We start from the raw sequence: 17,454 nt of genomic DNA, 5'->3' as shown, positions 1-17,454 counted from the left end.
GAGTAATAAAAGTGGAAGGAGGCTGTTAAGAAATATTGTTAACTCTTTAATATTTTTCTACTAACAAAAAAAAAGAATCTGGAGTTTATTACTAAGAGAAAAACTAGATTGGGCATAGGCAAACTCGGCCCTCCAGATGTTTTGGGACTACAATTCCCATCATCCCTGACCACTGGTCCTGTTAGCTAGGGATGATGGGAGTTGTAGTCCCAAAACATCTGGAGGGCCGAGTTTGCCTATGCCTGGGCAAGTCAGTACATCTGGCTGGCCCAGAGAACTTTATTTTCAGAGGTTTTTTTTTCTTCAAAGAAGACTTCAGTACAAATCTTCCATACAATTCAAATCACACACAGCAACTACAAACCCCATGATATAAACAGGCCAGTGTTTTTCATCTCATCTGCTCAAAGCTTAAAAGGCTGCTTAAGAGTTAGGTACCATAGCTGCAGAAAATGGAGGACAGAAAGAAAAATGTACACAACAGCTTGCTGATCATTCATAGTGAATAATTAAAGGTTACAGATACAGGAGTATACAAGCAATGATCTGCAGCCTACAGGTTGCCCACTGTGCCGGGGCCACTTATCTGGTACATACAGGTACTGGTTAGAATTTCAGCTTTATCCTGTTCCCTATGATTCTACTGAAGTCAAGGCCCTCCAAACCCACCCTCTTGTCCTAAAGTAGACCCAGCAAGCATTAAAAATCAAAACACACACTATGTACCCTTTTCACACAGAATAGCCTACTGTTTTTAAAAAGTTCTGTAAAAAGGTGTGTTTCTGAGTAAGTAATGGGGGGGGGGGGGAAGAGACATATCTAAATTAATTGTTTTTCCTAACTACTGATGGCTGAATGGCTTGTGGAGGGTTGTCTTTAAGGATAACAAAGGGAGTATAATAATACTGAGAACCGGCACAACACATCCATCAACTGCAGTTTGACACAAACCATATCCATGAAAATGATGTGCAAATTATACTAATTGCCTGCCACCTGGCAGCTAGGTTACAATCTTTTCTTTTCTTTTTTTAGACAGTCATCTTTCATGTCTTGTCACATCATTCAGTAGAATTCTGAAGGGGTTAGCCGCTCATAACAATTTGCACCAAGGCTTCTCAAACAGCAGGGACCCGTCAATGTATCCCGGGGCAATTTCAGAGGGGCCTCAGTGTGCCCAATGCCTAGTCGCTTGCCTGTCCTGCCCATGCCAAAGCCTTCTAGTTGAACCAATGCCTGGAGCTTTTTCCTTGCTGAGTGAAAGTGAAAGTGGCCAGGAGAACGGAGGAAGGGAAGGGAGGCCTCCAGAGGTGTTGCCGAAGAGAATTAGAAAGTGAGATATTATAATTATGATTATCAGTGATAAAATAAACTGAGAATAGAAAGGAAGGTGCTAGAGCAAAGCTGCTAAAGGAGGAAGAAATGAAAGAAAAAAGGAGCAGAGAGGAGGGATGAAAGAAAATGATGGGGTGTGGGGTTGGCCAGTGGGGGCAGGGAAATAAGGTACAAGTTGATTATGAAAGGAGAATTGTGAGAAGAAATTACAAGGTGAAAAAATTATGGGGAATGGATAGGGAAAAATATAATAGAAAAAGCCTTTTCTGCATAGGCCCTCTGCTTCAGCAACCTCTGCCTAAAACAGAGAAGGTGGGTCACAAATACCTCCAGATCAAATGCATGTACTTAGCTTGTGGAAAGCTGAGCCATGGAATTCCTTGCCCCAAGGAAAATACTGTGTAATATATATATATATATATATATATATATATATATATATATATATATATATATATGTAATACGATTACATGTTGAGGGTTGTATCAAACACTGCAGCTCTGCTGCTACATCAGATTTCCATGCACACACCAGAACTTCCTCTTCTGCTCTTCTCCTCTCCATCCCCCCATGCACCCTCAAAATCAGCTCCAGAGGGTTGGGGAACCTACCAAAGAAGATTCTGGGGGGATGTGGCAGTGTGTGTGTGTGTGTGTGGAGAGAGGAAACAAAAGCCCCGTATGATACAACTCTAAGAACGCTCTTCATCATTTGATCAAGGGGCATACTGCAAACTTACTGGCAGCTTAAAAGGAAACATATGCAACTAATACAAGACACTGGTGGCAGCAGTGAATTCTGGTGTCATGCCGGCATATTTCTCAGTCTTTTCTCATCCTGCATTCTTCAGTCAAGACTGATCAAAAACTGATCAGGCTTGGTGACATCAAGATACAAAAACACAAAAGTAGCTGACAAACTATATGCCAATGTACCTTTGGTGGTGCTGCTTAGTTTTACCCTCTTGCGTTTTCCCACGCCTTGGCCACCATCCTGGTCCTCCTGAGATATGGAAAGAGTTTGAAAGTGGATCAATATAAAACATCTTACTGTCCAGGACTATATATGCTATTAATATGCTTTTCAAAGAAAAAAGAAGGAAACAAAGGAACTGTATAATTGTGCTACCCTCCCATTCCCACTTCCCCCTGTAAAGATCATTGTATCAGATTCCTGTCTAAATCCTAACCTTACATATTCATTCCCTCATAATAAACTGTCCAAATATGAAGTGTCTTAAGTATCATTTTTAGCCGGGTCTCATTAATTCAAAGATTTGAGTTCACCTTCGGTTACACTGCCATTTTTTTTAAAATAGCTACTGTTTTGTTTTTAAAAACTGTGAAAGTACAGCAGCACTTTGAAACATATTAGCTTATAAATAGCACTGCTAAAAGCATAGCAGACTCTGCTGCACAAACAACAACAAACTTCTAATAAATTGTTCTGGATATAAACCAATTATTTCCCCCCTCCACATCTGTTTAATTACAGTTCAGCATTAACCAGAAATCATGTGCAAATGTTATAAACATTCAACATGTTCATTTTGCATTCGCATCTGAAAATGACTCTGAAGCAGCCACCAATATGTTCATTTCCTGAAGCTGAACAAAAATCCAAAAACACTGCAAAAAGTTTTGAACTAAGGTTTTCAAACAAAGATTTATTTTCTTTTCTTTTCTGGCATTTTATTCTGGCAACTTTTACTGCAGCCTGTTATGCAGAAATTGAGTTCATAAAGCTTTCCCCAACACTGATTTTTGTTGTTGTTGTTTAGTCGTATCTGACTCTTCGTGACCCCATGGACCAGAGCACACCAGGCACTCCTGTCTTCCACTGCCTCCCGCAGTTTGGTCAAACTCATGTTGGTAGCTTCGCTTCGAGAACACTGTCCAACCATCTCGTCCTCTGTCGTCCCCTTCTCCTAGTGCCCCCAATCTTTCCCAACATCAGGGTCTTTTCCCGGGAGTCTTCTCTTCTCATGAGGTGACCAAAGTATTGGAGCCTCAGCTTCACGATCTGTCCTTCCAGTGAGCACTCAGTGAGCACTGATATCGGTATCAATGAAAGGTTCACCAGTTATATTCCTGTTAAGCCAGGCTACTGTTAAGAACCATTTTTTTAATTTAAAAAAAGATGGACTATTATTTGCCATGGGAAATTCCCGTCATTTACATGTTAGAAAAAACAGGACTTCAGCATCTAAGTGCACGAAAAACTAGAGGATGCACACAGTTGCAGCATACGACTCCTGGTTGCATGCAGATGTGGGACGTGCTTCAACAAAATCTTTCTTGTTCAGCAGCCAAGAACCCAGTTCTAGATTAGAACCAGATATGGAACTACTGAAACAGCAGACTCTTTCCCCACTTTTCTCACTTTACTCTTCTTTACAAAGGTAAAGGGATCTCAGGAAGATGCTTATTCAGCATCTAATCTAGAGTCCTACCTCCGGTTTACAAGAGCTCTTGGGAAACATCTGCAACTGATAGGTCCTTTATTATTTCTGTTTTAAAAATGTGTATATATAAACACACATATGTTGTTAGTTATTCGCCCAGCATAGTTAATGTGCAGAACAATACCAGGCACGCCTACCCAGTGTTCCAATGGGACTTACTCCCAGTTAAATCCTAAGCATGCTTTCTAGGAAATAAACCCCATCAACCTCAGCAGGACTTACTTCTGCATAAACATGCTTAGGAGCGCCCTGTTAGAAAGAAGTATTCCTATCCTACAAATTCTAAGAAAAGGAACCTGGTGAAGAACAAGCCGTTGTTGTCAATACAAGAACACCGGAAAGATGCAGCTGAAACACATCCTTAGCTGCATTAACACTAGTTAAAACCTGCCCCAGCAAGTGAATCTGACATAGTAATGAGTTAGCGTTATTTCCAGAAGTTGCTATATACACTGCGATCCCCAGTGTTGCTAAAATTAGTTCAACGAAAGCAGTATTAACAACTCTCCTAGGGGAGAAAGCGGGGAGGGACTGGCCCTACATCAATACAAAGAGCTGTGTTTTCTGTTTAATGGCTTATAGGGCTGACACCACCAGTCTACAGTACATGTTAGCAAAGGCAAGCATGATAAAAATTAGGGTATTTCAATTTATTTCACATATTATTGTGCTTTCTTTTATTTCTGAAGAAATCTCACCTCATCTGAAGAGTCACCTTGCCCTGAAGCTGGCGTGGCACCTGCAAAACCTTGAGAAATTAAACATGAAATTAGCTTTTCTAATTCATACACAACTGGACAAAAGAATAATTGGATAATTTCATTTTAAAAAAACAATGCCCCCACCTATCTCTCCATGTAAGTTTGGATTTATTTTTCGAGCATGGGCTGCATTAGGTCTAGCAATATTGGAAATAAAACACTAGGAGGAAAATGGTAAATACTTCAGAAAGTGCTACATGTGGTTTGGGACAAAGCCTGGAACAGCGCAGAAATGCATGTTGCTGGGGGTAGTGCTGCTGCTGATAATGAAATGTGACCTTGTGCCACACAATTACTAAGTGCTCATTCGAACTTACACATTTTCTAATGGATAGGATCAAAGGGACCCAATGCTTCCATTGCAATTTACTTGTGTAAGAATTGAGATATTCCCCCATTGTAGCAATTGAAAAGGAGTTCTGTTTTCCTCTCTGTTATCTGGTACTGTGTAGTTTCAACTGCATTCTGTCAATTATTTCAGAAGCAGACATGAGGCAACGCTGCAAGTCTAAGAAGAGTCTTCAAATAACAAAGATATTTTTCAAATAAATAAATAAATAGAGAGACCTTGAACTACTGAAGAGCTTGCTCCTCCAGCTGCTTGCTCCTGCGCTCCACATGCAGCCTTGTCTTCGGGAAATGTGAGTCCAGAACCTTTCAGAGCTACAAGATACATCTCGTGGCTTTTCTTCGCACATGCATTTTCTGCACCACCTGGAAACATATTTCAAAAGATTTACGTTCACTCTAGGGACCAGCCTCACCAAGCCTTATTGCAGGGGTGGCCACCTTTCTGCAGATGTGATGGTGTGCAGCTGGGCTGCCAGTGCATTCCTCCCCCTTACACACATATCCTCCCCACCTCACAATAACAGTTTAATCTTCCCCTTTGCAGCTGCATCAGGAACTCTGATGCAACTTTAACCATTACAAGTCTGCACGCCACCCCCAGTAATCCTGATGCAGCTAAAAATTCCGCCCTCCCACTGTTATCGGCAGTGCAGAGATTGCAATTTTAGCTGCACTGAGAGCTCTGGGCAGGCAGATCAAAGCCTGCACTCCACAGCCATCCCAAGGCAACTAAAACTGCTGCCCACCCTCCCACTGCTTAGCAGCACTGTTACAGCAACCTTTCCACTACCGCCCAACTGACAGCTGATCAGCTGCAGAAAGTGAACTGGGCTTCCTGTAGCCTGAATGGGTTAGAAAGTTTGACTAGAGATTAAACAATAAATAGCCCACAGAGTTAAATACATTTGGGGCTTTGCAACACGATAAATGCCCTATAACTCATTTGATGCATGGGATTCACATACCTTCCTTTGAGTAGTGTTTTCAATGTGCTTTGTCATAAGGAAAATTTGACTCCTCTGTTGGCAGCACATCTGCAACTACCACAAGACCAGTGTGGAATTGTGGTTGTGTGTCGCAGACTGTGACATCATCGGCAATAATAAATGCCACTCCCTTCTCCCATACCCACACTATTTTGTGACTTTTTAAAGTACAGAATGCATGGTTAATACCAAAAACTCCTCAATACATAATAACATACCAACTCACCAGAGCTAAGATCTTTATAGAACTGCTGATTTGTCAAAACCTGAGTAAGGACTGAACGCATTGCTCCTCCCATTTTTGTCAGATCTTCCAGAAATGAAATGTGGGATTCCAATATCTGAAGGACTTTGTGAAGGTCTTTCTCTGATGGAACATCAAGAACTGAAAAACAAACAAGCAAGAAGTTTGTAGCAGATTGAGCAAACCGTTCTAGCTACTTTGTGGCTCCTTACTTGGTAATCTGTTACAACATCACCCCATCCCAACAATTAAAATTTTAGATTATACACCCCTTGCTGATTACAATATTTGTATGAGAGATAAGCTGCTCACATCTCTATGATCAATAAAGAAAGAAAAAACAGTAAAAAACTTTTTAAACCAAGCAACTAGCTTTTGTTTTCTTTTTATATTCAACACAGGATGTTGGAAGTTCTTGTTTCCTTTCCACAGAGTGATGCCTCTCATTCCCTCAATTCTAACATTATCAGGTATCTAAATTCTTCCCTTACTCTCAGACTATCGTTATGGCTCCCAGTTATCTTGAACTCTATCTCAGCATTCACACCATGGCTTACTCCACTCAAAGTATAATTCTCTCCCACTCCACTCTTTTCTGTGTAACCCAGGACACTCTGCATCAACTTTTGCTAGGATTTCAGCTTTTCTCTCATTTTGCAAAATATAAGGAGTTGCTTACATGGTGGCAGGGAGAAGGCTAACCTAAGCTTCACTGATCATATTCAACTTCACAATCCTGACATCACACTTTATTAAAAGCCCACTTGCAATTCACCAGCAGTTTGAAATCATCCCTACCTTCAGAACAAAATAGACTGTCACAAAAATCTGAAGAAGTGTGCATGCACATGAAAGCTCATACCAATGACAAACTTAGTTGGTCTCTAAGGTGCTACTGGAAGGAATTTTTCTATTTTATTTTTATTTTGTTTTGACAGCAGACCAACACGGCTACCTACCTGTAACTGTCACAAAAATGAAACTAACAACACTTATTCGTTGCACTGGGAATCTGCCTTGTGAACTTTTCCAAAAATATTAATAGCATCCATACCTGGTTCATCATAGCCTTCCCGTAAGTACTGAATAAGACAGAAGATGAATTGTGGAAGAACTAGTTCTGACATTATCAACAGATCTTTTGGAACAGACGGAACTTCTGAGCTTGATTTTATCCGATGCCTTTTGCAAAACCTACAAATAAAGTTATACAAAGTTAAACATACTCAGCCACCTAATTAATAACAAAGAACAGGTGGTTGCTAATTTTGAAAAACAAACAAACCATGCTATGGCTGCATATGTAAACATAAACCTAAGTAGGGCTTTTTTTTTCTCAAAGGGAAGTCATAGGAACTAAGTTCCAGCACCTCTCAGGTGGGCACCATTGCCATTCTAAGAGAATGAGGGAGGTTTACCGGCACCTCTTTTTTCTAGAAAAAATAGCACTGAAAGTAATGTTAGAAGAGCCTACTGGGTCCAGCATCCTGATGTCACAGTGGCTAACCAGATTTTTACAGAAGGCAGGACATGAGTGCAACATCACTTTCTTTCCTTGCAAGTTCCAGTAACTGATATTCAGAGGCACAGTCGTTGTTACTAGTTGCCACTGATTATACCATGACCTCCATGAAATATTATTTTGAAGCCATCCATGTTGGTGACTATCACTAACTCTTGTGGGAGCAAATTGTACAGTTTAACCGAGTGAAAGGGTACTTTCCTTTGTCTGCCCTGACTCTTCCAACATCCAGATTCATTGGATTTCCCCAAGTTCTGCACTATAAGAAGTGAAAAACCTTTCTCTATTCACTTTCTTCACACCATGAAGTTTTACTCACCTTTTCTGTAAACTTTGAAGCGCCAACTGTTGTCACCTTTCCTCATAGGAAAGGGAAGTTGCTCTATCTCCCTGGTCATTTTGGTTGCTCTTTTCTGAATCTTTTCCAGCTCTATTGAGCTGACGAGACGAGAACTTTATACCCACCAAGTAATGCAAAACTATCCAAGTCATGAGAAAGATGTGACCTTCCATATCAGGCACAGGCAAACTCGGCCCTCCAGATGTTTTGGGACTACAACTCCCATCATCCCTAGCTAACAGGACCAGTGGTCAGGGATGATGGGAACTGTAGTCTCAAAACATCTGGAGGGCCGAGTTTGCCTGTGCCTGTTCCAGATATCGCTGGACTCCCAACTCCCAACAACTACATATGGTCGGCTGCAGATTCCCCATTCCTGCCATAAACTGTAGAGAAACTGGGAAGAAAGTTCCTTTCTCACAGCTCACTGATATAGGACTTGCCATAGAAACATCTGTACTACCAGACAAACAACTACTGAATCTTGCAGTACTAGCTGGAATGTTTTCATTTGCACACATTCAGAAAGCAGTCTCTCACTCAATTTTAAATGCTACAACAGAAGCAGAGTTACAATTTCAGGAGAAATGAAAGAGAAAAAAGGATTGTCATGGCTATTACATACAAAAGACAAAACACAAATCCAACACAGAGAGAAATCAAACTACAGTATTTGCAGATAATTTAGAGCTTATTTAAGAGGAAGTTGTGATTTGTCCTGACCACACAAAAAACACTGGTCTATCCTTGCAGTGGCAAAAAAATACCAACAAAAGAAAAGCTGTGGATACATTAAATCAGTGATGGAAAAACTCAGCCCTCCAGCTGTTTTGGGACTATAATTCCCATAATCCCTGACCACTGGTCCTGTTAGCTAGGGATGATAGAAACAGCTGGAGGGCCAAGTTTGGCCATCACTGCATTAAATGGTTGAGGAAAAAGAGACTCCACGTGTTACAAAAAAGATTTTTCAGAGAACAGTCTATATAATTCCTCCTAAGACATAACTTAAGAATGTTTCACTTAAAGGTCTGGTACAGAACACATTCTCAGTTATGCATGAGTATGCCCAACACCACTTACTTGAATAAACCACTGAAATAACATTTGGCTTCTATGTTGTTGCCCTGCCAAATACGTGTTCCTGAAGGCTTGCTGTCAAAGCAAAATCCTCAGCTGATTTTTTTTTAATTTCTCATATGACTTTCACTTCTATATTGTATTCAAAAATTTCACTTTACTTATCATAGCTAATGTAGTTTCCTTAGATATTAATGATCTTGGCATGATCTTTAGTTAAAGAGCATCAGGGCCGGCCCTACGGCCAGGCTGGGTGGCGCAGGGAGTCACGGCGCCAGCCCGCCAGGTGGGCGCCCACCGGGCACTCCGTCGCGCAGCAGCGCCCTCGGCAGCAGCGATGCGCGCTGAGCCCGCCCGCCCGCCGTGCTGGAAAACAGGGCAGGGCTCCGGAGGGATCCATCGCACCAGGGCGCCAGAGGTGCTTAAGACGGCCCTGAAGAGCATCCTCTACATAAATACAAATGAAGTTTTTTCATTTGTTTTACAACTGTATAAAAACGTAACAGCAGTAAAATTAAAATGTCAATACAAATGTTTCACTAATAATCATAAGCCTGGGTTGCTGTTGTTTTAAAGTACAAGTGGATGAATTTAAAAACAGAAAACCACTCAGTGATTTAAAAAGCCACTTTGTAATTGCCTGGATTCACCAAAAAACATCTCTCAGCATTTGACTGGATTGGGGTTTTCGTGGGGTGGTATCGGACAAAAGCCACATTGCAACTACCTGATTCTGAGCTTCTATACTCTTATTTATAGCCCCAAAATTTCTAAAGTGTCAGGGGGAAGAGGTAGATGAATAATTAAACCCATCTTGATTTCAAAGCCAAAATGTATTCAGGCAAAGTAAATTTTAGAAAGTTTAGTTTGACAAGAGATTGTGTATGGGTACACAGTACTGTGAATCATAGCTTTATTGAAAACTGTTCATTGGCTCAGCAGCCAAGGAGGTTGTTTTAAGAGACGTTACACTGGACACAATCAACCAGGGATTTCAGCAACAACAACAAAAGTAGTGCCAGGCAGAATACAACTTGAACTTTATTTCTTTGCATGCTAGAAATTCTTGCTGTGGCAAAAGTACCAAGAAACCTGACCTTTTACATAGCTGTTAATGTTGACCTGAAAGAGAGGGCAACTGCTTGCTATGATGGAAAACTTAAAACACAAAACAGATAAAGGATGATCTTGACTAATACAGTCTTGGTTGGTCTGCTGGATATTCATACAGACCATGGGAAGGGTAGACAATATTAAGGAGAGGTGAAGAATGAATGGGAACAATGAGAAAGACAAAAGTCTAGAATTGTAGAGGCAAATTCCTATTCCAGAACTTGAAACAGTCCAAAAGATCTCAGCTGTAAACTAAGAAGTAACACACAAAATAGCTCACTTTCTACCAACCCCTTCAGTTACCCAAAGGGGACTGGGGCTTTATCTTTTATACTTGATAGCTCCTTAGCTTAAATAGTGACTTCCATCAAGTCAGTGGGAAGAATCAGCAGATTTGCCAAGACATAAAAGCTACCACAAAGTCTCACTGGATATTGGTTACTACAGCAATTAGCATACTCTTATGTTATAAACACATTCACTGTTTTCACAAGATACATTAATTAATGCAAGACTGTTGGGAATTAAATACTAGTTATTACAAGTATAAGAGGAGGTGGTAATCCTTTTTCTGGAAGGTGGAGTTCATATGTTTGAATTCTCAATTTAAAAGTTTCCAAGAACATAGAAACTAGCCTTCTTTTTGACATGCCAGTTTTCTATGTGTAGGATTACACACACACACACACACACACACACACACACACACACACACACACAGTGTGAGGGGGGAAAGTGTTTGATCCCCTGCTAAATTTGCCTGTTTGCCCCCTAACGAAGAAATGGCCAGTCCATAATTTGAATGGTATATTTATTGTAGCTGTCAGAGATAGAATAACAACAGGAATACTTTTTCCCCCTCACTGTGTGTGTATATATATAAAATTCCAACACAACACATGAATTAAAAGAAAGACTTGCTATGGAATCACAGAGCAACCATTAACAACCATGTATGTCATCCTCCAGGGGTAACAAAACATTGGATAAAACTTTACAATACACTATAATTCTTGATATGACTAGAATGCAGCTTCTTGGCTGCTAGTGCAAATTTATTTTGCAGAACTTCCATATTGCACTTTGCTCCAACTTCCCAGATTTCTGCATTTGTGCTTTGATTTTAGCCACAAAGATCTTGAGAACAGCATTAATTCATTGGTTTTCTTTTGTACAGAAAAATCTGCTGAGCTGGCCAATGGACCTGGCTCTTGATAATTTAATGTCACCCAGATGTAACTTCCATGAGAGTTTCTCATTGACACGAAGTCCAAAGTATTTGAACAAGTGGTCCAATTCAAGGAGATAGCCATATAATGACCACCTGAATTTAGGTTCCCTCTGGCCACATGTATGGGACCCAGGTGGCGCTGTGGTTAAACCACTGAGCCTAGGGCTTGCTGATCAGAAGGTCGGCGGTTCGAATCCCTGCGACGGGGTGAGCTCCCGTTGCTTGGTCCCAGCTCCTGCCAACCTAGCAGTTCGAAAGCACGTCAAAATGCAAGTAGATAAATACCGGTAGGAACCGCTACAGCGGGAAGGTAAACGGCGTTTCCATGTGCTGCTCTGGTTCGCCAGAAGCGGCTTTGTCATGCTGGCCACATGACCTGGAAGCTATACGCCGGCTCCCTCGGCCAATAATGCGAGATGAGCGCGCAACCCCAGAGTCGGTCACGACTGGACCTAATGGTCAGGGGTCCCTTTACCTTTACCTTTACCTGGCCACATGTAACAACCTTACAATTCCATTTGTTATTTCTGGGAACTAGGTCTAACTGAGTTCATTTGCACATCAACTTCAAGTATATAATCCAGGAAACACCTTTATTGACTTTTGCTACATCTCCTTCAAATGTGATGATATTGGATTTGTCAAAACATACTGTTACTTGTCATCCAAAAGAATATTTGGCACATCTGAAAACCTAAGTGCAGACTGCCACTACACACTATCACTAAATTAAAATAATCCCTATCAGATCCCACATTCCCACTTCACTGTCCCCACATTCACATTGCATCGATAATCAAGGATGCAAACTTCAACAAGAAGAATCCAGCAACACAACACAGATTCTCATAGCAATTTAGCAGTCAAACAGATCAGGAAGCAATCTTTTTGGAAACTATGACAACTGCATTATATTCTTCCCACCAATTGAATTTGTAAGGCACAGCTACATTTTAATTATAGGCTTGCCTGCTGCGATGACACAGCATTAGCACACAAAAATAAAAACAGCCAACTTCCACAGCTGGCACTGCCAACAATGGACAGTGTCTATCATGGTGATCAGACGACACTTGGGAATTGTTTACATACTGGCATACCTTCAGAGTTCACACTTCAGTCCTTACTAAAACGAGAGTAGGGGATAGGATGACTCCAGCTATCACATGCGTTCAATATGGCAGCTAGTGACTCTTCCATAACTTGGCAGCACTTCATCGTCTCGCCCTGCCAATAAAACACTACTGCGCTGCTGAAATTACACCCTCACAGCTTTACATCTGTCCATTACTGCAGCAACAGCAGGTACTCCCACCCTCAAATGCTTCAAAAAACAACAAGAAGCCACTTAGCACATTATACCCTTTGACTTCTCCCAGGAACCTCTGCACTGCAGGGAATCCCAGTAGTGGTACCTCTAGTTACAAACTTGATTCGTTCCGGAGGTCTGTTCTTAACCTGAAACTGTTGTTAATTAGAGGCGTGCTTTCGCTAATGGGGCTTCTTGCTGCCGCTGCGCCACCCGCACACAATTTCCGTTCTCATCCTGGGGCAAAGTTCTCAACTCGAGGTAACTCTTCCAGGTTAGCAGAGTTTGTAACCTCAAGTGTTTGCAACCTGAGACGTTTGTAACTCGAGGTACCACTGTACAATTAAATAACGTAGGATGGGGTGGTTGACTCCTGCCCTAGAGGCCAAATCAATGCCCCCCCCCACAAATTTTTCTATCTCCCCATCCCATAAGACTCCACCCATTTTGGAAGTGGTGCCAATAAGACAAAACTTTAAGGAGATACACAGCACTATGTCTCTGGCCAGCTCAGCAAAGGGAAAAAAGGAAAAGGACCCCTGGATGGTTAAGTCCAGCCAAACTTGAATATGGGGTGCGGCGTTCCATCTCGCTTCAAGGCGAGGGAGCTGGCGTTTGTCCACAGACAGCTTTCTGGGCCATATGGCCAGCATGACTAAACTGCTTCTGTCACAAAGGGACACCATAACAGAAACCAGAGTGCACAGAAATGCTGTTTACCTTCCCACCGCAGCGGTACCTATTTATCTACTTGCACTAGCATGATTTTGAACTGCTAGGTTGGCAGAAGCTGAGACAGAGCAACAGGAGCTCACCCCGTCGCACAGATTCGAACCGTCAAGAGGCTCAGGGGTTTAGACCACAGCGCCACCTGCTTCATGTGCCAGCTCAACAATCAGGTGCCACCTCCTGGACTGGATGCAAGGCTGAAGGAGGGCAGATGGAGACTGCCTAAGGCCAAACTGAGGTTGATGGCGCACAGCCACCTTTGCCCCAATGGACAAACCTCTGCTGGACCAAAGTTTCCACAAGGCCCACTTCACCACATAAACTTATTCCGCAAACAGCCTGCAATTCTGCATCCATTATTACTGGTATTGGGAAGTTTTTAATGTCTGGGGTTTTATTACGTTTTTTTATGTGTTAGAAGCCGCCCCAGACAGATGGGCAGGGTAGAAATAAAATAATAATAATAATAATTCAATCAATGTGTGCAGCACTTTACAGAGTACACAAGTCCCATTTAGTTCAGTGCGGCTTTGCTTCTGAGCAGACACGCCTAGGATTACACGGCAGGTATGCCCTGTGGAACACCCTCCCAGCAGATGTCAAACAGATAAACAGCTATGTGGTTTTTAAAAGACACCTGAAGGCAGCCCTCTTCAAGGAAGTTTTTACTGTTTGATGTTGTGTGGGGTTTTTACTCTTTTTTGTCGGTTGCTGTCCAGAGAGGCTGGGCCAACCCAGTCCGATCAGTGGCATATAGCTAAAATAATAACAATAATAATAATAATAATAATACCGGTAATAATAATTGTGTTGTTGTTGTCCGTTTCTGGAGTCAAAACAGAGCCCATGAGTGCAAAAACAAGCTTGCTCCGGGTTACTTAATAGGGTGGATTAGGTCAGGATTTTGCACACAGGAAGATGACAGTCAACCGGTCCTCCCTGGTACTATTATTTTCACTATTCTTGTCCGTGAAAGCGAGGGAGGGAGGGACTCTCGCTTTTCTCCCAGATGTCAGGGGTGCCAACTTGAATGAAATATTGTGTGTGTTTTTTTTCCAGGTAAAGACCCACCCCACATAACCGATCGCATGACGTGGCGCACACGCACCATCTGAATGGCAATGCCCATCCACTTTGGAGGTGCCCCCTCGGATATTTTATGGAGGGATGGGGGGGGGGTTGCCACCCACTCGCAGGCACCCGCAGGGGAGGCCTTCCCTTGGGCTCCCCCCTCCCTCCGCCCTAGCCAAATGTCTCCCCCCCCCCGGGGTACTCACCCGGCCTCCCGCATGACGTTGCCGTCCCCGCAGTCGCAGGCTCCGCCGGCCTGGCTGCGAAACATGTTGTAGTCGTGGCCGGCATGCTCGCCTTGGTGGAAGCACTCGGCGCACAGGCTCATGCAGGGCGAGATGCCGCACGTCCGGCACCGGTAGGCCACGAAGTTGGCCGTCCACACCAGGCCGCACAGCGTGGCCGGGTCGTAGGCCCGCACCGCCTGCACGAAGCTGTCCCACGGCTCGCCGCCCGCCAGCAGGCAGCGGCACCACGCCAGCGCCTCCGACACCGACTCGCCTCCCCCGGCGCCTCCGCCGCTCGGCGGACTCAGCACCGTCTCCAGCAGCGACCGCAGCTCGCCCGCCGCGGCCTCGCTCTCGTCCGCGCTCAGGCTGAGGGCCGCTTTGAGGCGCGACGCCGTGTCCCGCTTCTCCTGGGCGCTCGAGCCCCCGGCGGCGCCCGCCATGGCGGCGGCGGCGGCCTCCGAGGCTTCTTCTTCCCCCCTCAGCAACCGCGACGCAGCTTCGGCCGCCGGGCTCCTTCGCTCTCGGCCCTCTCGGCTCCGCTTTCCCCTCCCTTCGCCGCCTCTCGCGATAGCCGGGAAAGTCGGCCCGCCTCAGGCCGCCTCCTCGGCTCGGCTCGGTCCGCCGCCGCCGCCGCCGCCGCCGCCTCCTTCTGCCACGGCTGGCTCCTGGCGGCGCCTCCCCGCCCCGATGTTACTGTACACACCCGCCCCCTCCGGTGTTCAGCTTCGGAGGAACCTGCGTGTTTATATGGGGGTGTGTGGAGGGCAGCAGTGCGGGTTGGTGCGCCTACTACACGCATGAAACGAAAAGCGCTAGCGGCGTTCACACGACACACAGCTAGCCAAGCGGCGCGTTTTGGCCAAACGGCCCCCCTTCGCGTGTCCGCTCAGAAGCGAGAAGCGCGTTATAGAGTCCCAACCCAACTCTTTAGCTAGGGGCCGAAGGGGACACTCCCGTTTCCATAAAACATTTGAGGCCAAAGTTAATGGGCATTGCCATTGTGCACCACATCATGTGATCGGTCATGTGAGGTGAGCTTTACCTGCCCCCCCTCAATATTTTATTCAAGCTGACTCCCCTGGGTTTAATAATAATAATAATAATAATAATAATAATAATAATAATAATAATAATAATATAATGTAATAATATAATAATAATATTATGTACCCAGAAGTCAAATAATAACAATAACAATTATTTATTACTGTATTTATACCCCGCCCATCTGGCTGGGTTTCCTCAGCCACTCTGGGCGGCTCCCAGCAAATATTAAAAACACAATAAAACACCAGACATTAAAAACTTCCTTAAACAGGGCTGCCTTCAGGGCAGTCCACAGAACAAAATCAAAATATAAAACCACAAAATATATAATCAAAATAAAAACAAGCACCCCCAGGTAGTGTTCCTCAAACTTGGGTTGCGGCAGCTGGTTTTTTTGGGGGGGGGGGTGGTGGTTTACAATTCCCATCATCCCTGACTGCTGGTCCTGCTAACTAGGGATGATGGGAGTTGTAGTCCAAAAACAGCGGGAAACCCAAGCTTGGGAAACACTGGTTTGAAGGGAACAACCGTGTGGGTGGCATGTACATGCAGGGCCTTTGAGCCACGCACAAAGAAGGTTGACGTTTTTTGACCGATGGTTCTTTCCTTCAGGCACCCACTAGGTTTGGAAGCAGTGCTAGATTACCAGAAAAGTAGAATAGGCTATGGGCAGAGTGGGCTGCTATCCCGTCCCCAAAATCAGTAAAAATCAAATCTGAGGTTCTGTCCCCAACAAAAATTCTGGCTCTGCCCATGGAGTAGGCACCAGCCTATGGGCCCCATGCCTTTTAGGGACCCCACAAAAATGGATTAAAATAATATTGATTAGTTCTTGAAAGAAAATAACCAAGCAAGGGTATTCCACTACAAGTGCTGCTACCTTTGATGCGTCCCACTCCTGATAGCCCTCTCTTAACATCTGTCGCCCAGCACTAAAAGCGGTGAAACAAATGGTTGCAAATATGCAAAAGCCACAGAAAGTTTTCAATCAATGCGTCTGGGTGTCCTTAGTGCCTGATTACCAAATAGGCAGAGTAGACCTAGGGGCCGACCCCACACCTTTTAGGGATCCCGACAACAGATCAAAATTATATTGATTTGATCTTGAAAGAAAATTAGTCAAGTATTAGGAGATCATTTGCTAGGGGGGCACTGAGATTTCGACTGCCTTGGGGCCTCCACAGGGTTTATGGACACTGGCTGCCCTTTCACCCCATATAACTCCCCGAAAGCTACATCAGTTTGGGAGTAAATCCCACTTAACTCAACAGGACTTGCTTCTGAGTAGACATGGATCGGCGGGCGTTGGGTTTCCGAAAGCAGCTTATTCGGCTGAGAATTGTATGCTGCTTCCCCGTAACATCTTACATAAGTGGCTTACATGAAATGCAATAGTTAAAAGCTGCCATCTGTACTGAAGTTAGCACATTTGAATCTTGGGCTTTAAGCGGGTTTGCAATCGCTTAAAAATCTGTGCAGAACCGGACAGATCCACCCCTCTGATCCAATGGGGCTTTTAGGCAGAAGGGAAACCAACTGTGCTGAATCAAGCGACCAGGCGATTACGAGTTCAAATGGACTTCTCGCTCCCCAAACTGCTTCTCCCTGGTGTAGGACCGCCATATTTCAAAGGCGGAATT

At 43.9% G+C, this 17,454-nt stretch overlaps 1 protein-coding gene across 5 annotated transcripts in view; it reads right to left on the bottom strand.

The window, feature by feature from the left end:
• UBR3 (ubiquitin protein ligase E3 component n-recognin 3) overlaps positions 1 to 15,418 on the bottom strand; it is an 88,068-nt gene extending 72,650 nt beyond the window's left edge. For 4 of the 5 annotated variants that reach the window (XM_088656407.1, XM_088656472.1, XM_088656480.1 and 1 more), the window contains exons 1-6: positions 14,744 to 15,418; positions 7,197 to 7,336; positions 6,125 to 6,283; positions 5,129 to 5,275; positions 4,499 to 4,548; positions 2,272 to 2,338 (exon numbers count right to left, since the gene is read on the bottom strand). In XM_088656407.1, the coding sequence (XP_088512533.1) occupies positions 2,272 to 2,338; positions 4,499 to 4,548; positions 5,129 to 5,275; positions 6,125 to 6,283; positions 7,197 to 7,336; positions 14,744 to 15,207 (1,027 nt within the window). In that variant the 5' untranslated portion in view covers positions 15,208 to 15,418. The remainder of the gene's footprint in view (positions 1 to 2,271; positions 2,339 to 4,498; positions 4,549 to 5,128; positions 5,276 to 6,124; positions 6,284 to 7,196; positions 7,337 to 14,743) is intronic. The other variant, XM_088656462.1, reaches the window with a different exon arrangement.
• Positions 15,419 to 17,454: the final 2,036 nt, after the last annotated feature.

Source organism: Zootoca vivipara, chromosome 1, assembly GCF_965207765.1.
Source record: "Zootoca vivipara chromosome 1, rZooViv2.hap1.1, whole genome shotgun sequence".
Taxonomy (NCBI): Eukaryota; Metazoa; Chordata; class Lepidosauria; order Squamata; family Lacertidae; genus Zootoca; species Zootoca vivipara.
Note: the sequence above shows the minus strand (reverse complement) of the source record. Positions and strands in the feature narration are given on the sequence as shown.